The sequence below is a fragment of the Nipponia nippon genome, unplaced genomic scaffold (assembly GCF_047370975.1).
Source record: "Nipponia nippon isolate SJK-2023a ecotype South Korea unplaced genomic scaffold, ASM4737097v1 scaffold_15, whole genome shotgun sequence".
NCBI lineage: Eukaryota > Metazoa > Chordata > Aves > Pelecaniformes > Threskiornithidae > Nipponia > Nipponia nippon.
Genome location: NW_028262331.1, coordinates 307469 through 322572, shown reverse-complemented (window position 1 = coordinate 322572; position 15104 = coordinate 307469). Strand labels below are relative to the sequence as shown.

Here is a 15104-nt window from a genome sequence, read left to right as displayed (position 1 = left end):
AACCTGCCCCACCTTAAGATGGCGGCGTCGGCGTCGCCCCGCCCCCCTGCCCGCAGGAGGGCGGGGTCAGCCGCGCAGGCGCACTACCGCTCCCCTCCCTTCCCTTCCTCTGGGGCGTGGCGAGCGCGGTGACGCAGCACGCAGAGGGCGTGGGCGGGGCGGGCGCATGCGCGGAGCGAGGCGGCGGGTGCTGCGGAGCCGGGGCTGCCGGGGCTGCGGGCGCCATGTCGGGCCGCTCGGTGCGCGCCGAGACCCGCAGCCGCGCCAAGGATGACATCAAAAAAGTGATGGCGGCCATCGAGCGCGTCCGCAGATGGTGAGAGGCGGGGCCGCGGGGGGGGGAGGTGGGGCCTGCCCGGCCCGCAGCCAATCACCGCACCACACGGCTGCCGGTGGAGGGGCTCCGGTGGCGAGTATCCAATCAGCGTGCTGCGTGGGGTAGCGGGCGGGGATAGCGAGGCAGCAGCCAATCGGCTCGCCCCGTCGCCTCGGGGGTGTGGGAGAGACCGGAAGCGCCAGCGATCGGCGGGCGCCTCGACTAATCACAACGAATCGTGCGGGGTGAGGGGGCGGGGCGCGGCGGTGCTCCGGATTGGCGTCCCCCTGGGCCAATCGGCGCCGGGCGGGCGGGCGGGCGGGGCTTGTTGCCAGGATACCCCCGGGCCCGGCGTCCCCCGTCCGCGTCGCCGGGGGGGCCCGGCGCCATTAACGGCCGTGTCCGCGCAGGGAGAAGAAGTGGGTGACGGTGGGCGACACCTCCCTGCGGATATTCAAGTGGGTGCCGGTGGCGGACAGCAAGGAGGTGGGTACCGGGCCCTTCCCCGCGGGGCCGCCCCGGGCCCGCCCCGGCCGCGCAGCTCCCCTCGGCCGCTCCTCGGGGCAGAGGCCCGGGGGTTCCCGGCGCAGCCTCGGGGCGGCTCTGGCCGCTGTGGTGCCCCCCCGCCTGCCCGCGCCCCGCAGCCGGGTCCCTGCTGGTTTCTCCCTTGCCGCTGAGCTCACACGCTGCTGGGTGCCCCCCCCGCCCCCTGCGGCCCCAGGGGACTCGTTGCCGTGCGGCGGTGCTCCTCGCTGGGTGTCAGCTCCTCCTCTTCCTCCTGGTTCTGAGCCCTTCACAGCTGCAGTTTGGCCCCTCGGTTAGAAAAGTGCTCCCAGCCAAAGGGAAGAAGCCTGCAGGAGCACATCCCTCCGGGCTGCTGGGAGAGGGGAAGGGCAGCTGCTTCCCTGGAGCAGGTTGTGCCCCTCCGCGTCCTCTCGGGCCCCTCTGACCTTGCGTTTCTGCTTTTTGTTCTCTCCTCAAGAAAGAGAAATCCAAATCGAGTAGCAGCGCTGCCCGAGAACCCAATGGCTTCCCAGCTGACACCTCTGCCAACTCCTCTCTCCTCCTGGAGTTCCAAGGTGAGTCTGGCTGAGCCCCCTTCAAGCTGGGGAAAGACTCCGAGGCCTTACAGAAGCTGGGATGTCGCTGGCTTACGTATGCCACGTGTGTTGGGAAGAGCGGCACGTGTCTTCGGTGCGGGGTTGTGCTGATCCGCTTCTGGGCTGTCCCTGCTGAAACTCTTCATTTTTGCTGTCAGAAAGAATCTTAATCAGCCGTTTCTGATTGGGGGGAAGCTTCTGATTGGGGGGAAGCTTCCTGGGAACCGTTTCTTGGGGGAAGCTTCCTGGGAACTGGAGAAGCGGGGGTTCCCGTTCCCACTTTGCTGGGCAGAGGCTGGTAGCTGCCTGCGGCTGAGCCTGCTGCTTCCAGCGGTGGCTTGTTGTGGACCTTAGGACAAACGGGCAGAGGATCTCCTTGACCTTGCTCTGGATCCCGGAGCACCGCAGCCAGCCGCGAGCAGGCCGGGCACTGTGGCAGAGCCGAGTGAGGCTCAGGCAGCGCGTAGCCTCGCTGCTGGAGCAGAGCGTGTGCCTGGCCCCGGCCTCTCTGCTCGGTGTGGCCAAGGAAAATCAGGGAATGTGTTGGCCCTGCCAGTAGGTGCGGTGGGAAGGTTAGCGTTGCAGGTCTGCGGTTTGGGACCGCTTTACCTGGAAAAGATGTGTGCCGGGATTGCCTCCCCGGCCGGAGGCAGGTGCTGAGCGTTGCTCCTGGTGTTAGGGTGCTGCCTCGCAAACAGAAGAGGCATAGGCAAGAGCTTTCCTGTCCTCAAATGCCTGGGGCCCCCGCAAGCTGCAGATGTGAGATGTGGCAGCGCAGCGCTTTGTGTCGCCCCTGTGCCTTCTGCTGGCTTTGTGTGAATAGCCCAGGGTCGCGCTCTGCCTGCTCGGGCCTGTTCCCCGGGCAGGAGCACCCCCTCTCCCGCGGGCCAGTTGCGTGTCCGATGCCAGCCGTGTGCCGGCGGGGAGTCCTGTGCCCGACAGCCCTAATGTTGAGGGGTGACAGCGAATCCCCTGTACTCAAACTGCCTCCGACGGTGCTCTGCCTTCTCCCTAAGACCCCGGCTCTCAGTGCTGCCCTCGGCTGCCTGTGCCCCTGGGTCAAGGTGCTCTTCTTCACTAGGTGCTGTTTCTGCAGATGAGAACAGCAACCAGAGCTCCCTGTCGGACGTCTACCAGCTCAAGGTGGACAGCAGCCCCAACTCCAGCCCCAGTCCCCAGCAGAGCGAGTCCATGAGTCCTGCCCACACGTCCGACTTCCGCACGGACGACTCGCAGCCACCCACACTGGGGCAGGAGACGCTGGAAGGTGGGTGCTGGGCTGGGAAGGGAGGAGGAGGATGGCTGGGCCTGGGGAAGGCCCTGCTGGAGCTGGTGCTTGTCCGGTGGGTGACTGAGGCGCTGCTGCAGGTGGACAGGGAGCGTTGTGTCATGGTCTCCTCTACTGGCTCAGCACTGAGCTGGGTGCTGCCGTGCTCCTGGGTGGGTGGTTTCGTTAACCCTTCTGTTCTCCCCAGAGCCCTCCCTACCTTCCTCGGAGGTTGCAGACGAGCCTCCCACTCTCACAAAGGAAGAGCCGGTCCCCCTTGAGACTCAGGTAAGGGAAGAGGGATTGAAACCACACCTAAATGCACACAGACCCGGCCTGGCCCTTTCGCCATTGTTGCTGCCCCTTGCAGCAGAACCCTCTCGATGGCTGGGCTCGCTTTGCAGTCCCAAAGCGCCCTCCAGGAGCTCCCCAAACCTCCCGGCTTCCCGAGCTGTCCCCTGGTTCAGTTCAGGTCTTCAAGTGCAAAGAAAGGACGGGGAGGTGGAGTAAAACCACGATTCTGGCCGACTGCGGGGCTGAAGTGGGTTCTCGCTCCTGGTGCCCTGGGGCTTCCTCACAGGCGAAAGCCCGGGCTGTCCCCGCAGCGTGACGCAGCCTTGCCTGGGCCCGCGGGGCTCGGTGGGCACGCCGAGCGACTGTCGCTGCCCGTGACCTCTGCCTTTGCAGGTAACTGAAGAGGAGGAGGACTCCAGTGCGCCGCCTCTGAAGAGATTTTGTGCCGATCAGAACTCTGTGTGCCACACGGCCTCGGAGAGCTAGCCTGCCCGGCCCCGGGGAGAGCGCCTTCGCCAGCCCCTCGCAGAGCCGCCCGCCCTCCCCTGGGGGACGGCGTGCTTCCCCCCAGCCCGCCCCTTCCCCAGGGACGGGCGCTCCCGCCGCTCGCGCTCCAGCCTGCCCTGCCCTGCCCCGCTCTCGGGGGCAGGAGCCCCCCGCCAGCCCCGGCCCACGGGGCTGCCACCAGTACCTGCAAATTTGCCTCTATTTATTGGCTCCCTCTCTCCCTGCTGACCTGTCCTCTAGCGCGGGGCTCTCCGGCGGGGGCTCTGCATGCGCAGGGGGAGTTGTCCGCGGGGCTCCCTGCTCTCCGTGCCCCCCAAGGCACCGGCAGCCGCTGTTTGCCTGCTTCTGGCTCCCTTAGGCGCTGGGAGCGGGAGAGCCGCCTTCCACCCGCACGAAGCGCTGTGCCCGCTCCCTTGGGAGCGGAGGCAGGAGGTGGGATGCGGGGGGGAAGAGAGGCCGAGTCCTGCCCTGCCCGGGGCGGGGGTCCGCGCTGGGACGCTGTGCAATAAGCTGCTAGTTTAAAGCCATTCCTCTTGGGAGAGAGGGGAGCGCTCCCCCCACGGAGGGCAGGGACCGACCTGCTGAGCCCCCGCGGGACAGAGCCCCGGCCCGGCAGGGTCTGCAGCCCCGGGCCCCCTGCCCCGCTCCCGGTACCCCCCGTCCCCGGGATGGGGAAGGGCGCGGCAGGGGCCGGGACCCCCCGATCCCCCCCCCATCCCCGGTGCCCTCCCGCCGCCCCCCGGCCTCCCCCGCTGCCACTGCATGTCCCGCCGTCTGCGAGGGAGCCTGGCGAAACCCAAGGCGTGGCCGCGCGTGGAAGTGGAAAGTTATTTTAGCACTGAATAGAATATTTTTAAAATTAAAACTTATTTGAAATACAACGCCCGGTGTTTGCGGGACGGGGCAGGGTGGGATGTTGGGGCCGGGGGGGGACGGGGCCAGCGCGGTGCCCGCGGCCGCTCCCAGGAAGACAGGGCCGGGCCCGTTGTCCCCCAGGGCCGGTTGCCAGCGGGAGGCCTGGGATGGCCGCGCCGTCCCTCGGCGGGGCGGTGGGAGCCGCGGCGGTAACCCGTGCCCGCCGCCTTCGGGGTGGGCGGGAGGCGTTCTGTACCTAGCTTCGAGGTAACGCTTAGGGCCCGGCATGCAAAAGAGCCCAATAAATTAGCTTAATTAACATGCCGTCTGTGGGTGTCTTTGCAGTTGCCTGGCTTCGGTTCGCTTGCGCGTTGCCAGTAATGGTTTTCACTTCGGTTTACCCAATCCGGCGTGTAAGCCGAAGCCAGAGGCGGATGGTTTCCTTTGTCACGCTGCTGCGTGGAATCGTTAAGCGTTTTTAACAATTTATCATTTCAGGATCAGGATGGCCAGACAAGAAGGGCAGCTGCTGATTAATTTGAAAACGAGCTATCCCGATGAGGTATTGAGATAGTATTGACATTGAGATCTTGAGAAAGTAGTTTTAGGGAGAGAGATCCAGAAAGAAGACCTCTTGCAATCTGAAACAGCAACGAAAGGAGCTTTCTGGGGCGGTGTGTGCGTTGCTGGATTAGGAGTGGTGAGGATGGAGCGCGAAGACAAGAATTGCTGCTGCCAGGAGCTTTCAGGAGCAGGGCATCGGCCTGGACGTAGAGCAGAGCCTCAGGGGCTGCATCGGCTGCACCGAGACCAGCGAATGCTTCACGTGGATGCCGCAGCGGCGGAGCCACTTGCTGCTTTTTGTTAAAACATGGAGCTGTGGCGGCCCAGAGCAGAGGAGTGCGTCCGCAAAGCCACGTATCTGCGGCTTGAGCACTGGTTTGTCCCTTCGGTTGTCCCTATGACTTCAAGCGATGGCGCTGCATTTCTGAGGAGCAGGAAAGCTGTGCCAAGCGCCGGGATGAGAACGGGCCCAGCGCTAAGAAAGCTCTGCTGAATTTTGATGGGGGAGCAAAGGAGACCCCTCTGAACGCGGAGGAGCACAACATCCAAGATGCCGCTGCCAGGTTTTTAAAGAGAGACAAACTGATGTTTGAGGGGGTGCTGGATCTCACAGAGATGACACGTATTGAATTCAAGAACTTCTCTACAGGGAATATCTTGGAATACATTAGAAAAACCCTTCCAAATTACATCTCTGCCTTTGCAAACGCTCAGGGTGGTTATTTATTTTTTGGAGTGGATGACAGCAGTAAAGTCATTGGAAACTGTAGTGGAGTGAAGAAAGAAGCTTTAGAAAAAACAGTAGCTGATACCGCGGGCTCGATGCCCGTCCATCACTTCTGCGGCTCTCAGGCTGACGTGCAGTTTAAGACTTCCATCCTGAGCGTTTACGACAGAGCAGAACGCTTGCAGGGCTACGAACGCGCTGTGCGAGCTGAAGCGCTTTGCCGTGCTGTTTTCCACGATAACCCCGAATCCCGGATTGTGATGGGCGACACAATCGAAAGACGGAGCGTCAGAAAATGGACGGAGCTCGTGACAGCTGCAGACCCGGGTAAAATCTGCATTTCCATTGGTGCCAACTTCATTTCTGCCTTGGTTTGTAAACTTTCAGGAGGAAAGACCAACTTTTGTTCTGTGTTCTCACCAAACCCAGAAAAGGGACTTTGGCCCACGGCACAGCCACAGGCACCAGGGGTGACAGTACGGTAACTGGCCTCCAATGGGAAACATTCGGGGAAGCATTACTCTCTGAACTGGTTCAGCAGGACTTTGTGAAGCGCTCCCAACTGGAAATAGCCTTCCTCGGGATCCCATATGCCCCTAAATGAAGTGGAAAGGTTCAAAATTGCCCAGGAGCTTCCATTACTGTTAATGAGAGTTACAGAAGACTTTTGAAGCTGGCTTTGTCTGTTAAGATGCTTAGGAGGGAGTGATGTCCTCATGGAAATCTGGTCCCTTGAAGTGCCTAAACAGGGTTTATTTTGAAAAACAAAGAAGTACTTGCTGGTGCTGATCCCCATGGAGTGAAATCCCCAGTGCTTGATGCCCGAGCAATGATTAATCGCCATGCCCTCGTTTGATCTGTGTAGATCCAGCATCTTAGCACAAGTTGTGTGCCAGCACTAAAGTCAAATCATCCTTGTCGCTGTCATGGTGGTGTCAAACTGACCTGCAACTTTTCTTCTCCTTCCCCTTATCAAGTACTAAGAACATCTGTAGTGAAGTCAGCAGCACTAGGGTAGCTACTGAAACCCGGTCACTCGTCTTCCGAGATCAGCTCGAGGGTGAGAGAAGTCCTTTCAAGTCTGCAGCTCGGCAAGCAACGCGCAGTACGCAGCCGGTTGCAAACCGCTCCCCCTTCCCGAGGCTCGCGCGCGTTTCAGATGTCTACCGAAACGTCACTTTGCACACGCGGTGTGGCTCCGTGGGGGTGAAAGGCTGTTTTGAAGGAGCAGGGGTGCAAGGCTTTGCTTGTTTTAAAGCATATTGTCCCACTTCACCGTGAAGTCCTTCCCCTTCAAAATCTACATCCTGCGTTTTGTTCCATCGCCCCCCAACGAGACCTGTATGGCGCGTCCTAGAGAGTTTATTCTGACCGCAGATTTGAATAAGAGTTTTTCAGTCTTAAGATGAAACTAACCCTCCTTTCCTACAAGTTCCCTGTAACACAAATTTTCCTGGAGTGTGTGCCCGTGGCAGTGACTGCGTGAGCAAGGAATACGCTAGCCGAAGGGGACCTCCCGTCTCCGTGGAGCCCCGGCCGTGCCAGGTGGCTCCGGCCTCATGGATGAAACCTCCCCTGTGGCCCTGGTCTGTGCTTAGAGCCGGGATGTGGGGTCTCTGCAAAGGGCAAAGTCACACGAGAGACAGCGAGGGCAATGCTGAGAGGAGGGGAACGAAGCAGCAAGGTCTTTTGGAGATGTGCGTCTACCGAAGAGAGCCGTGGTTCCCGTAGGGTGCTGGTGTGCTGAACTGGCACGTCAGGCATCTCGTACCTGCGCACTGGGGTCTCAGCAGGCTCGTCCCACGTGGGGTCTGGGTCTTGCCTTTGAACCGTAAAGCCATCTATGCTTTAAGCCCTCTCTCCTCTACAGCACATCAAGATCCTGCCAGTTGGACGCGATACTGTCGGTCTTGACTCTGTAGGCAGCATTTTCTTGAGTAGGATTGCGAAGGGAGGTCTTAAATTAATCGTTTTAGTTACTCTTCAGTGCTGGGTTTTAAAAGTTCATATGGAAGTATTTTGATGGATATAACATAATTTTTTCTTCCTCCAAGATCTTTCAAATCTGGCTGATGAATTTGAGAAGTAGCTCAGTTTGTCCTCCTCTTATCAAGCCAGTTTATTCAAAAGCTGGTCTCCAGTGTGTGTCTGAACTCCAAGAATGCCTCTACCCAGGTAAGCTGTTTATTCTGGATATATTTTTGAATTTAAGATTGTATCTGACAGAACTTCTAGGAAGATAATGTGATATAAGATTTTAGGCACACAATTGTTAGGGTATTTAAAAGATGCAACTGCTCCAAGAATGTGGATTTCTCTGATTTTTCAGGTGTTTCAATCTCTCCTCCTATTTTTCCCACTAAGTATAATCCCTAATGCACACAATTGCCGAGAATATACCTGGTGTTCCAGGGGTTTGAGCACTGTCTGCCCCCTGTTATGCTCAAAAATCTTCTTATGGACAACGAGGAGAGAGAATAATTTATTTCTAGTACAACTGAAATCTAAGTAGTCTAATCAAGGAATTATTATTAGTCAAGATCTAATTATTTCAGATAAAGAAAAAAAATACAATAAATGAATACCACTGTGAAAAAAGTAATGATGATGATGATGATGATGATGATGATGATGATGATGATCATCATCATCATCATCATCATCATCATCATAATAGTTACCTGCACGTTTCCTAGCATCCACCCCCGATCCTGGCGTTACGCGCAGCCTTCCACCGCCACTCAGGATCCTGCTGTTGATGGCTCCGGTCTGCTGGGGGTCGTTAGGGCGCGTCGTCAGCATCCCCGGTTCTTCCATCGGGAGTACGTAGTTGATGTTAATGGTTTCTTTTTCCTACTCCAGGTCACTTGCTGTACGTTTGCTAACGCACTTTTACACCTTGTTCTTTCTTCACCGGTCTGCAATTCACTGTTCCACTGGAGTTCAGGACACACGGCGTGTTTCACGGTACTTCTTCTCTGTTACCCTTAAAAACAGTTTTGTTCAGCTCCGAGGCTGCATTGCTTTACCCGACCATCTGAGAGCTCTTTCTGGCCTCAGGATCTCCTGTGCTCTGTCTCTTGCCACCCCACACCTGAATTCAGCCCTGCATCCCGTATGCCACATCTCAAGACCGCTGCTGTCCTACCAGCCCTGTGCTTCTGCGCTCTGCATCGTCATGTTAGAGGCGGAAAGATCTCACCCTGTGCCGAAGAGCTGCTTGTTGCCGCTTTCTGTATAAATTGACGGTTGTTATCCACAGCCACCTGGTTATTAGGAAAAATGCTATTACAGGTAAACCAAGTGAAAACAAAGCTCCAAACAGGTCAACGAAAATTCAAACAAAGGAACCAGCCGAGCCTCCCACCTGAGGCCTTGCACACTCAGCGCACTCCCGTGGCTTGGTACTAGCAGTGCCGGGCGCCAAGCCTTTGGGTGTCCGATGTCGGATCGGCTTAGCCGTTTATCTCACCCAGTGAGTTAATTCTGCCACCCCGCTCACTGCTACAGGGGAACTTCAAGCTGGGACACACCAGGGAAAGTAAAGCTCAGCCCGTACTGTGCAGGGGTGGAGAACCTTGCCTTGGTTTTATTTTTTTAGGTGAAGACTTTGATTATTTCAGAAACACTTCAGCTATAAAAGCAGCGATGGTTGCTGAGCAACAGATACTCCCACATACCAACCCCTGACAGACAAGGGAACAGAAGTAGCCAAGGGCAATGCCAATCCGATAATGTTCCTGCAGAGCAGGGCTGTGGCTTGAGCTCGGGCTCTGGGACACATGGGAGAGATGTGGAATTCCGCATCCTTGTCCAGTATCGGGACCGCTCCAATTGGCAGCAAACAGATACTTTCTCATTAAACATAGTCCATGGATTTTTTTTTCCAAGTTCTGACCTATAGATGTATGTATTAATTGCTAATTTTTCTAATTATTTTTGTCATTTTGCTATCTTTTCACATCTGTTTTCAGGATTACTCTGATGATTGATTTACCGATCGGTTCATAGTGTTTTGGTACAGGATATGCAATTGCTGTTTCTTGATGAGAATGTCTTTTATTAAATGGAAGGCTGTGACACAGTGTAAATGTATGCTTGCATTTGAGATTTGTCTGTGTTATGGATGTGCATAGCTGTAATTTTAACCTGTAAATTTAACAGATGATTCGTGTTAATATTTTTTTAAATTACTGTTGACTCCGCTACGCTGAACACGTTTAAGACTCAGCTGGACGTGGCGCTGGGCCATCTCATCTAGGTTGTGCTGGAAAGGTTGGACCAGATGATCCTTGAGGTCCCTTCCAACCTGGGATTCTGTGATTATTTTGGAGTAGCACCAAGTTTAGCACTGGGATGAGAGGTGTCCTCACGTATTGCCCTCTGTCGAATAGGAATGTGTATCTACACATCAAGATGATGCTCCTAGGTGCGTTGTGTTTTACCAGTCCGGAGCGTAGGAGATGCTGCAAGCGGGCTGCTCCATCTGGTTCAACCACCGGTCTCTCGCTGTGGCAGCAGCATATCCTTCAGAGAACACCTAAATAATGAGAAAGCAGACAGAAAGGAGGCAGGTCCTTCCAAAGAGACTTTTCCTTATTCCATTTAGAAGTCAGGCATGCCTGAAGTGTGGAGTTCCCACCTCTTTTATTCATATAAAAAATCCTTACAGATTTACCACCAGGTATCATGGGGATGCTGAAATTTTTATTCACATTGAATCATTTACTTTGATGACCTCATGGTATAATATATTCCTCCAGTAACTGGTGTGTCGAGTAAATTATTTGCTGTATTTTCTTTTTCGGATTTTTCATTTCTTTTTTCTAGTGGGTTCTAAGGAAACCAAATGGAAGCCAGAAACCATCTGCGCCGACCTGTTCTCAGAGTATCCTGCATTAGAGGATTTAATGAAAAAACAAATCCATCCACTTAACACGGGGGTACCGATATTTTCAAGGAGTTGGGCTGTTGACGTTGGATTGCGGAAAAAACAGGATATTGTGTGTGATGTTCTTTTAGTAGCTGAAAATGCATATCCAGTATTGTATACTGTAGTCAAGGACGCCTCTTTGGCTGAGTCTGGAAACTCGAGAGAAGCTGCTTACGCGTTAGAGCAGAAACTAGTCCATGATGGGGGAGATGCTTCCAAAGTGTGTGTGATTCCTCAAATACTGCACCTGAATGGCACAAAGAACCAGATGGAAGTTGCAGAGGATGACATTCCCCAGCAAGAAAACCAAGGAAACCCTTGGTGGTGGTTACGCCAGCTTGTCCCCAAAGGATGACATCGTCCCCTGCAGGGACGTCCCCGCGCTCCTGCGTGCACCAGTGATTGTTGTGCTGCGCTTTAAGTCCTGCTTAAGCGACGATCTCGGCTGTGAGATTTTCAGCCTTCTCACTCCCAAACAGTATGAGCTGCTCTCCGAGAACCTGCACAAAGTCAAGGAGCAGTTTGTCCTTGGTCTTCCTGGAACAGGGAAAACAACTGTGGCTTTGGAGATCATTAAGAGAATAAGAAACATTTTCAGCTGTTCTGCAGAAGAGAGACTCTACATTTGCGAAAACGAAGCCTTGAAGAAGTTTGTGGGGTAAGCAGTAATGTGTATTTCCCCTTTTTTCTTTCATCCCATCCTCTGTACATACAGCACGAGCCCTGCTGATTTTACATCCGTTTGCCAAATACGTAACTTCGGCTGACACAAACACATACTAATCATCTCAGGAAAGGTGCTAGTATCGAGAGTATTATTGAGCTGAGCTCTGGCCCAGATCCAGCATTCACTGACTGCAGGGAGACTCCCACGTTCAGTGATTGCTGGATTGTGTTAGACCTTCAAAAGACGATGGCCTTAGTTTAACAGTCTACTACGGCTGATGCTGCCACCAAAAATACCCAAAAATGGCTTTCTCTGTTGCTGCCTCAACACTGCCTGTGCCGGGCCTGGTGCGAGTTCTTGTGCAGCTGTGCTAGGAACTGGCCCGTGGACCTGGGCCATCTAGACAAGGAGAGAAACGAATGCCCTTTTGGCAGAGGATTTCAGGCAGAGCAGTTCCCCAGTCCTGTTCTCGCTGCGTTTCCACTTGCGTCAGCACGGCGAGGTCAGCAGGCCGCCACGGCGGACGAGGCACCTCGCGTCGGGGAACGGCAGCCTAGCTCAGCGCCCAAGCAGCAGGTCCTGGCCCCGGCAGAAGGGCTGCCGGTCCCTGCTCACTCCGGGGAGAAAAGGGAACCCATCCTTCCCGCGGGAACACAGGCACCGCGCTGCCTTCCCTGGGCTGGGGAGCGCAGGGCGGAGGGCCGCCTCTGGGGAGCCCGGGGGTCCCTGTGTAGGAAGGGTGGGCTTGAGTCTCCTCTTAGGGTAGAGCCGACGCCAGCTGGTGGGGGCTGTGCAGCGATGCCTCCTGCGCGCAGCCAATCCGTTGGAATAACTGTTCCCACCGGGACAAAGATACGGCACGCTGCAGCTGAGATGGGAAGTTTTGTGTTTTTAGACTGTAAGCAGCAATAGCCCTCCAAGGAGGAACCCACTGAGAAACAGAGGCAGTCAGTACAGATTTGTCTGGTTGCATCTTTTTATTTACCATATGGGGGTTTTGGGGTTTCAGTTTGTTTGTTGTTTTTTTTTTTTTTTAGAGATAGGACCTGCCGGTCGGTGACACGTACTGCCTTCCTACATGGGAACTTCCCAGAAGTGAAACACATTGCGGTTGATGAAACTCAGAATTTTTGTGCCAAAGAAAACTGATACCATTGTGCCTGGGAGCTAGTCAAGAAAAAAAGTGGCATTTTCTGGGTCTTCCTGGTTTCCTTCCAGTCCACTCACCCGTATGGTTGTGGTCTTAACTTTTCAGAGCTATATCCTTGGGAATGGTTGACCAAAGTGGTCCGTAATGCCAGGCAAATACACAATGGCTGGTTTGGTCTAATGGAGAAAATCCTCCAAAACCATACCGCAGATATGCCCTTGCCCTGTGAGGTGCTGGAAGTGTTGTTTGAACAGGCTGAATGTGCCCATTCTTTGTCAGGCGACTCTGTAAGAAAAGAAAATATGGAAACACTTGAAACGGCAGAGTACGTGACCATGCAGTATATATTGTGCAGTATATATATCTCTCTCTGTATATCCAGCGAGGCTATTCCACCAGAGATATCGCAGTCCTGTGCAGTACCCGGAGTGCAGCCCAGGCGTCCAGGCGGATATCGGGACCTGACGAAAAAGACAAATAAGGAACTGCAGGGTGAGCTGTGCCTTGCGGCCCGCGGAGGATGCTTCAGCAAACGTCATTGTTCTCGACAGCATCCGACGCGTCTCAGGCCTCGAGAGGAGGATTGTGTTTGGCATAAACCCTGTCCCTGCACAAGAGGAGATAACTCTCAATCTTTGGCTCTGCGCGGCATCCAGAGCCAACACCAAACTCCATTTGCTGTATGACAAAGAAAATACGTTATTTAGAGATGTGTTTTTAAACGTTTATTCTGACCTACTGCTACGGACACCAGAATGCTTCGCTCATTTTTTGTTCGGTGATATTATAGGGCAGCCTTAAGATTTTTTTGATGCCCTTTCTGTAATCATAGAATCATAGAATCACAGAATTGCTAAGGTTGGAAAAGACCCTTGAGATCATCGAGTCCAACCGTTAACCTGTCACTGCCAAGCCCACCTCTAACCCATGTCCTCGAGCACCACGTCTGCCCGTCCTTTAAATACCTCCAGGGATGGGGACTCAACCCCTTCCCTGGGCAGCCTGTTCCAATGCCTGACCACCCTTTCCGTGAAGAAGTTTTTCCTAATATCTAACCTAAACCTAGTCTATGCAAAAAAACCCAAGAAAACAGTTTGACGTACATATTTCATCATGTGTAGGCCTGTAGGATGTTATAAAACTGGTTTTAATTAAAGGACATTGCCACCTGGAGAGAACAAATGGCTGAAAATGGCAATTGCAGAAGGAAGTCAACAATGACAAACTACTTGGATAAATCATAGAACAGCTTGGAGACTTGTACTTTCAATTCCTCTGCTCTTTAAGCTGATTGCATGTTCTGACTTGTTTCAACACTACCAGAGTGGAACCACTGGTAGGAAACACAACAGGAGCCGTCCTTGTTTACGTCCCTGCTGGTGCTGGTGCAAATGGTCAAACCTCTGCTTTTTTCAAAGGGGGGGGCGGGATTTTTCTGAATTTTCAGCCAAATCATCTCTTTTCTCATCCAAAACGAGAGCCACAGCCTGCTTTGGGGAGTGGTGGTGACTGTCTTCACCTCTTCTGGGAACGGGGCAGTGGTTTTGTCGTCCCATTGCGTCATCTTAAATGCAGGTTGCTGCCCCTGGAGGCAGCTCTGTCCCCAGCAGTAGAGTCCCCAACCTCTCATGAGCAGGCTCGCGTGTGCAACAGCATAGAGAATTGGGAACTTGGGGGGCTGTTGGCAAATTAATCTTCAGCCAGGTGAGCTCCACCTTGCTGTGCAGCTGCCCAAGTGCTAGTGCTGGCATGGGGGGCAGCGGCAATGTGCTGCCTGGGGAAGGAGGCAGCGCAGGATGACGGAATGGTTGAGGTGGGAAGGGAGCTCTGGCTTTTGAGTAGCTCCGGGGATGAAGACTCCGCAACCTCCCTGGGCAACCTCTGCCAGGGCTCAGTCACCCAGGCAGTAAAAAACCGTTCCCTGATGCTCAGAGGGAACCTCCCACGTTTCTCCAGCCTGTCGAGGTCCCGCACTTGATGCTTCTCCCTTGTGTTCCTCTCTTTTGGTAGCTGCTCACGTTTGTACCCACTCAAGCTGTCTAGAAACTGCAGTGGGTCACCAAGATTTCCTCATTCTAACTGGGACCATGGAGGCATTGAAGTCAACAAGCTGTTGCAGTACGGTGTGTATATCGACAGCCCGGCTCTTTCTGTCATGTCAAATTTGACATAAGCAGTACGGCTCTTCAAACTCTGCTTGTGCAAAACCCTGTTGAGAATCTACCACATAATTACATCTTTTCTTTCCGTCTCAGATGCCAACTGTTGCCAGAGCTTTGCCAATGTTTGCTTTGTCGTGTAGTTCCTATTATTGCTTACTCTGATATTAGCTTTTAAAAAGCTGAATAAATAGTGACATGATAATGTCGTATTTGCCCAGAAAAAAAAAAAAAAAAAGATATTTCACTGTGACTCTTGTACAATTGCATCAGCTTTCTGCTTTTCTGTAATAAATGCCTTTTTCTGATTTTGGGATCTCTAGTATTTGTGGTGGGCAGTGCTCCAGACCTGAAAATGTGAGGGCCTTGCAATGCCTGCAGGGATGGCCGAGGCATTGCCATCACAGCTAACGGTCTGAGAAAGAGGAAGATCTAACTCCTACCGGGTTTTGCACTTCAGGCCGTTAGCGTGCCAGTTTAACGTCAGCACTGCAGCGCACTTAAGCGAACGTGCGCTCCTGCGGTATTTCAACTTGCCTTGACCAAAACGTTCCCAGAGTAGCAG

The 15104-nt window shown here is 54.2% G+C and overlaps 2 protein-coding genes across 3 annotated transcripts; both read left to right on the top strand.

Annotated features, from left to right (window-relative positions):
* The first annotated feature begins 138 nt into the window (after nucleotides 1-138).
* On the top strand, nucleotides 139-5275 carry BCL7B (BAF chromatin remodeling complex subunit BCL7B). 2 transcript variants are annotated; one of them, XM_087751834.1, is made up of 6 exons: nucleotides 139-316; nucleotides 727-802; nucleotides 1299-1395; nucleotides 2513-2683; nucleotides 2892-2971; nucleotides 3371-5275. In XM_087751834.1, the coding sequence occupies exons 1-6, from the start codon at nucleotides 225-227 to the stop codon at nucleotides 3461-3463; spliced, it is 609 nt and encodes a 202-aa protein (XP_087607960.1). In that variant the 5' UTR covers nucleotides 139-224; the 3' UTR covers nucleotides 3464-5275. The 2 variants fall into 2 exon arrangements, with proteins under 2 accessions (XP_087607960.1, XP_087607959.1); XM_087751833.1 differs by having other exon boundaries at nucleotides 2498-2683.
* Nucleotides 5046-14829, top strand: LOC104012480 (schlafen family member 11-like). Its single transcript, XM_087752074.1, has 9 exons — nucleotides 5046-5109; nucleotides 5274-6111; nucleotides 7501-7537; nucleotides 7634-7805; nucleotides 10461-10884; nucleotides 10934-11221; nucleotides 12268-12364; nucleotides 12660-12667; nucleotides 12854-14829. Exons 1-9 carry the CDS (start codon nucleotides 5046-5048, stop codon nucleotides 13179-13181), a joined length of 2256 nt encoding a protein of 751 aa, XP_087608200.1. The 3' UTR covers nucleotides 13182-14829.
* The last annotated feature ends 275 nt before the right edge of the window (nucleotides 14830-15104 follow it).

What these genes read in the sequence shown, in the direction of transcription:
- LOC104012480 (XM_087752074.1), top strand. Translation starts at nt 5,046, where the DNA reads ATGGAGCGCGAAGACAAGAATTGCTGCTGCCAGGAGCTTTCAGGAGCA. An exon ending in AGCAGGGCATCGGCCTGGAC is followed by an intron (nt 5,110 to 5,273) that starts GTAGAGCAGAGC and finishes CTGCGGCTTGAG; the next exon opens with CACTGGTTTGTCCCTTCGGT. An exon ending in GAAAACCAAGGAAACCCTTG is followed by an intron (nt 10,885 to 10,933) that starts GTGGTGGTTACG and finishes CGTCCCCTGCAG; the next exon opens with GGACGTCCCCGCGCTCCTGC.
- BCL7B (XM_087751833.1), top strand. Translation starts at nt 225, where the DNA reads ATGTCGGGCCGCTCGGTGCGCGCCGAGACCCGCAGCCGCGCCAAGGAT. An exon ending in CGGTGGCGGACAGCAAGGAG is followed by an intron (nt 803 to 1,298) that starts GTGGGTACCGGG and finishes TCTCTCCTCAAG; the next exon opens with AAAGAGAAATCCAAATCGAG. An exon ending in TCTCCTCCTGGAGTTCCAAG is followed by an intron (nt 1,396 to 2,497) that starts GTGAGTCTGGCT and finishes CTTCTTCACTAG; the next exon opens with GTGCTGTTTCTGCAGATGAG.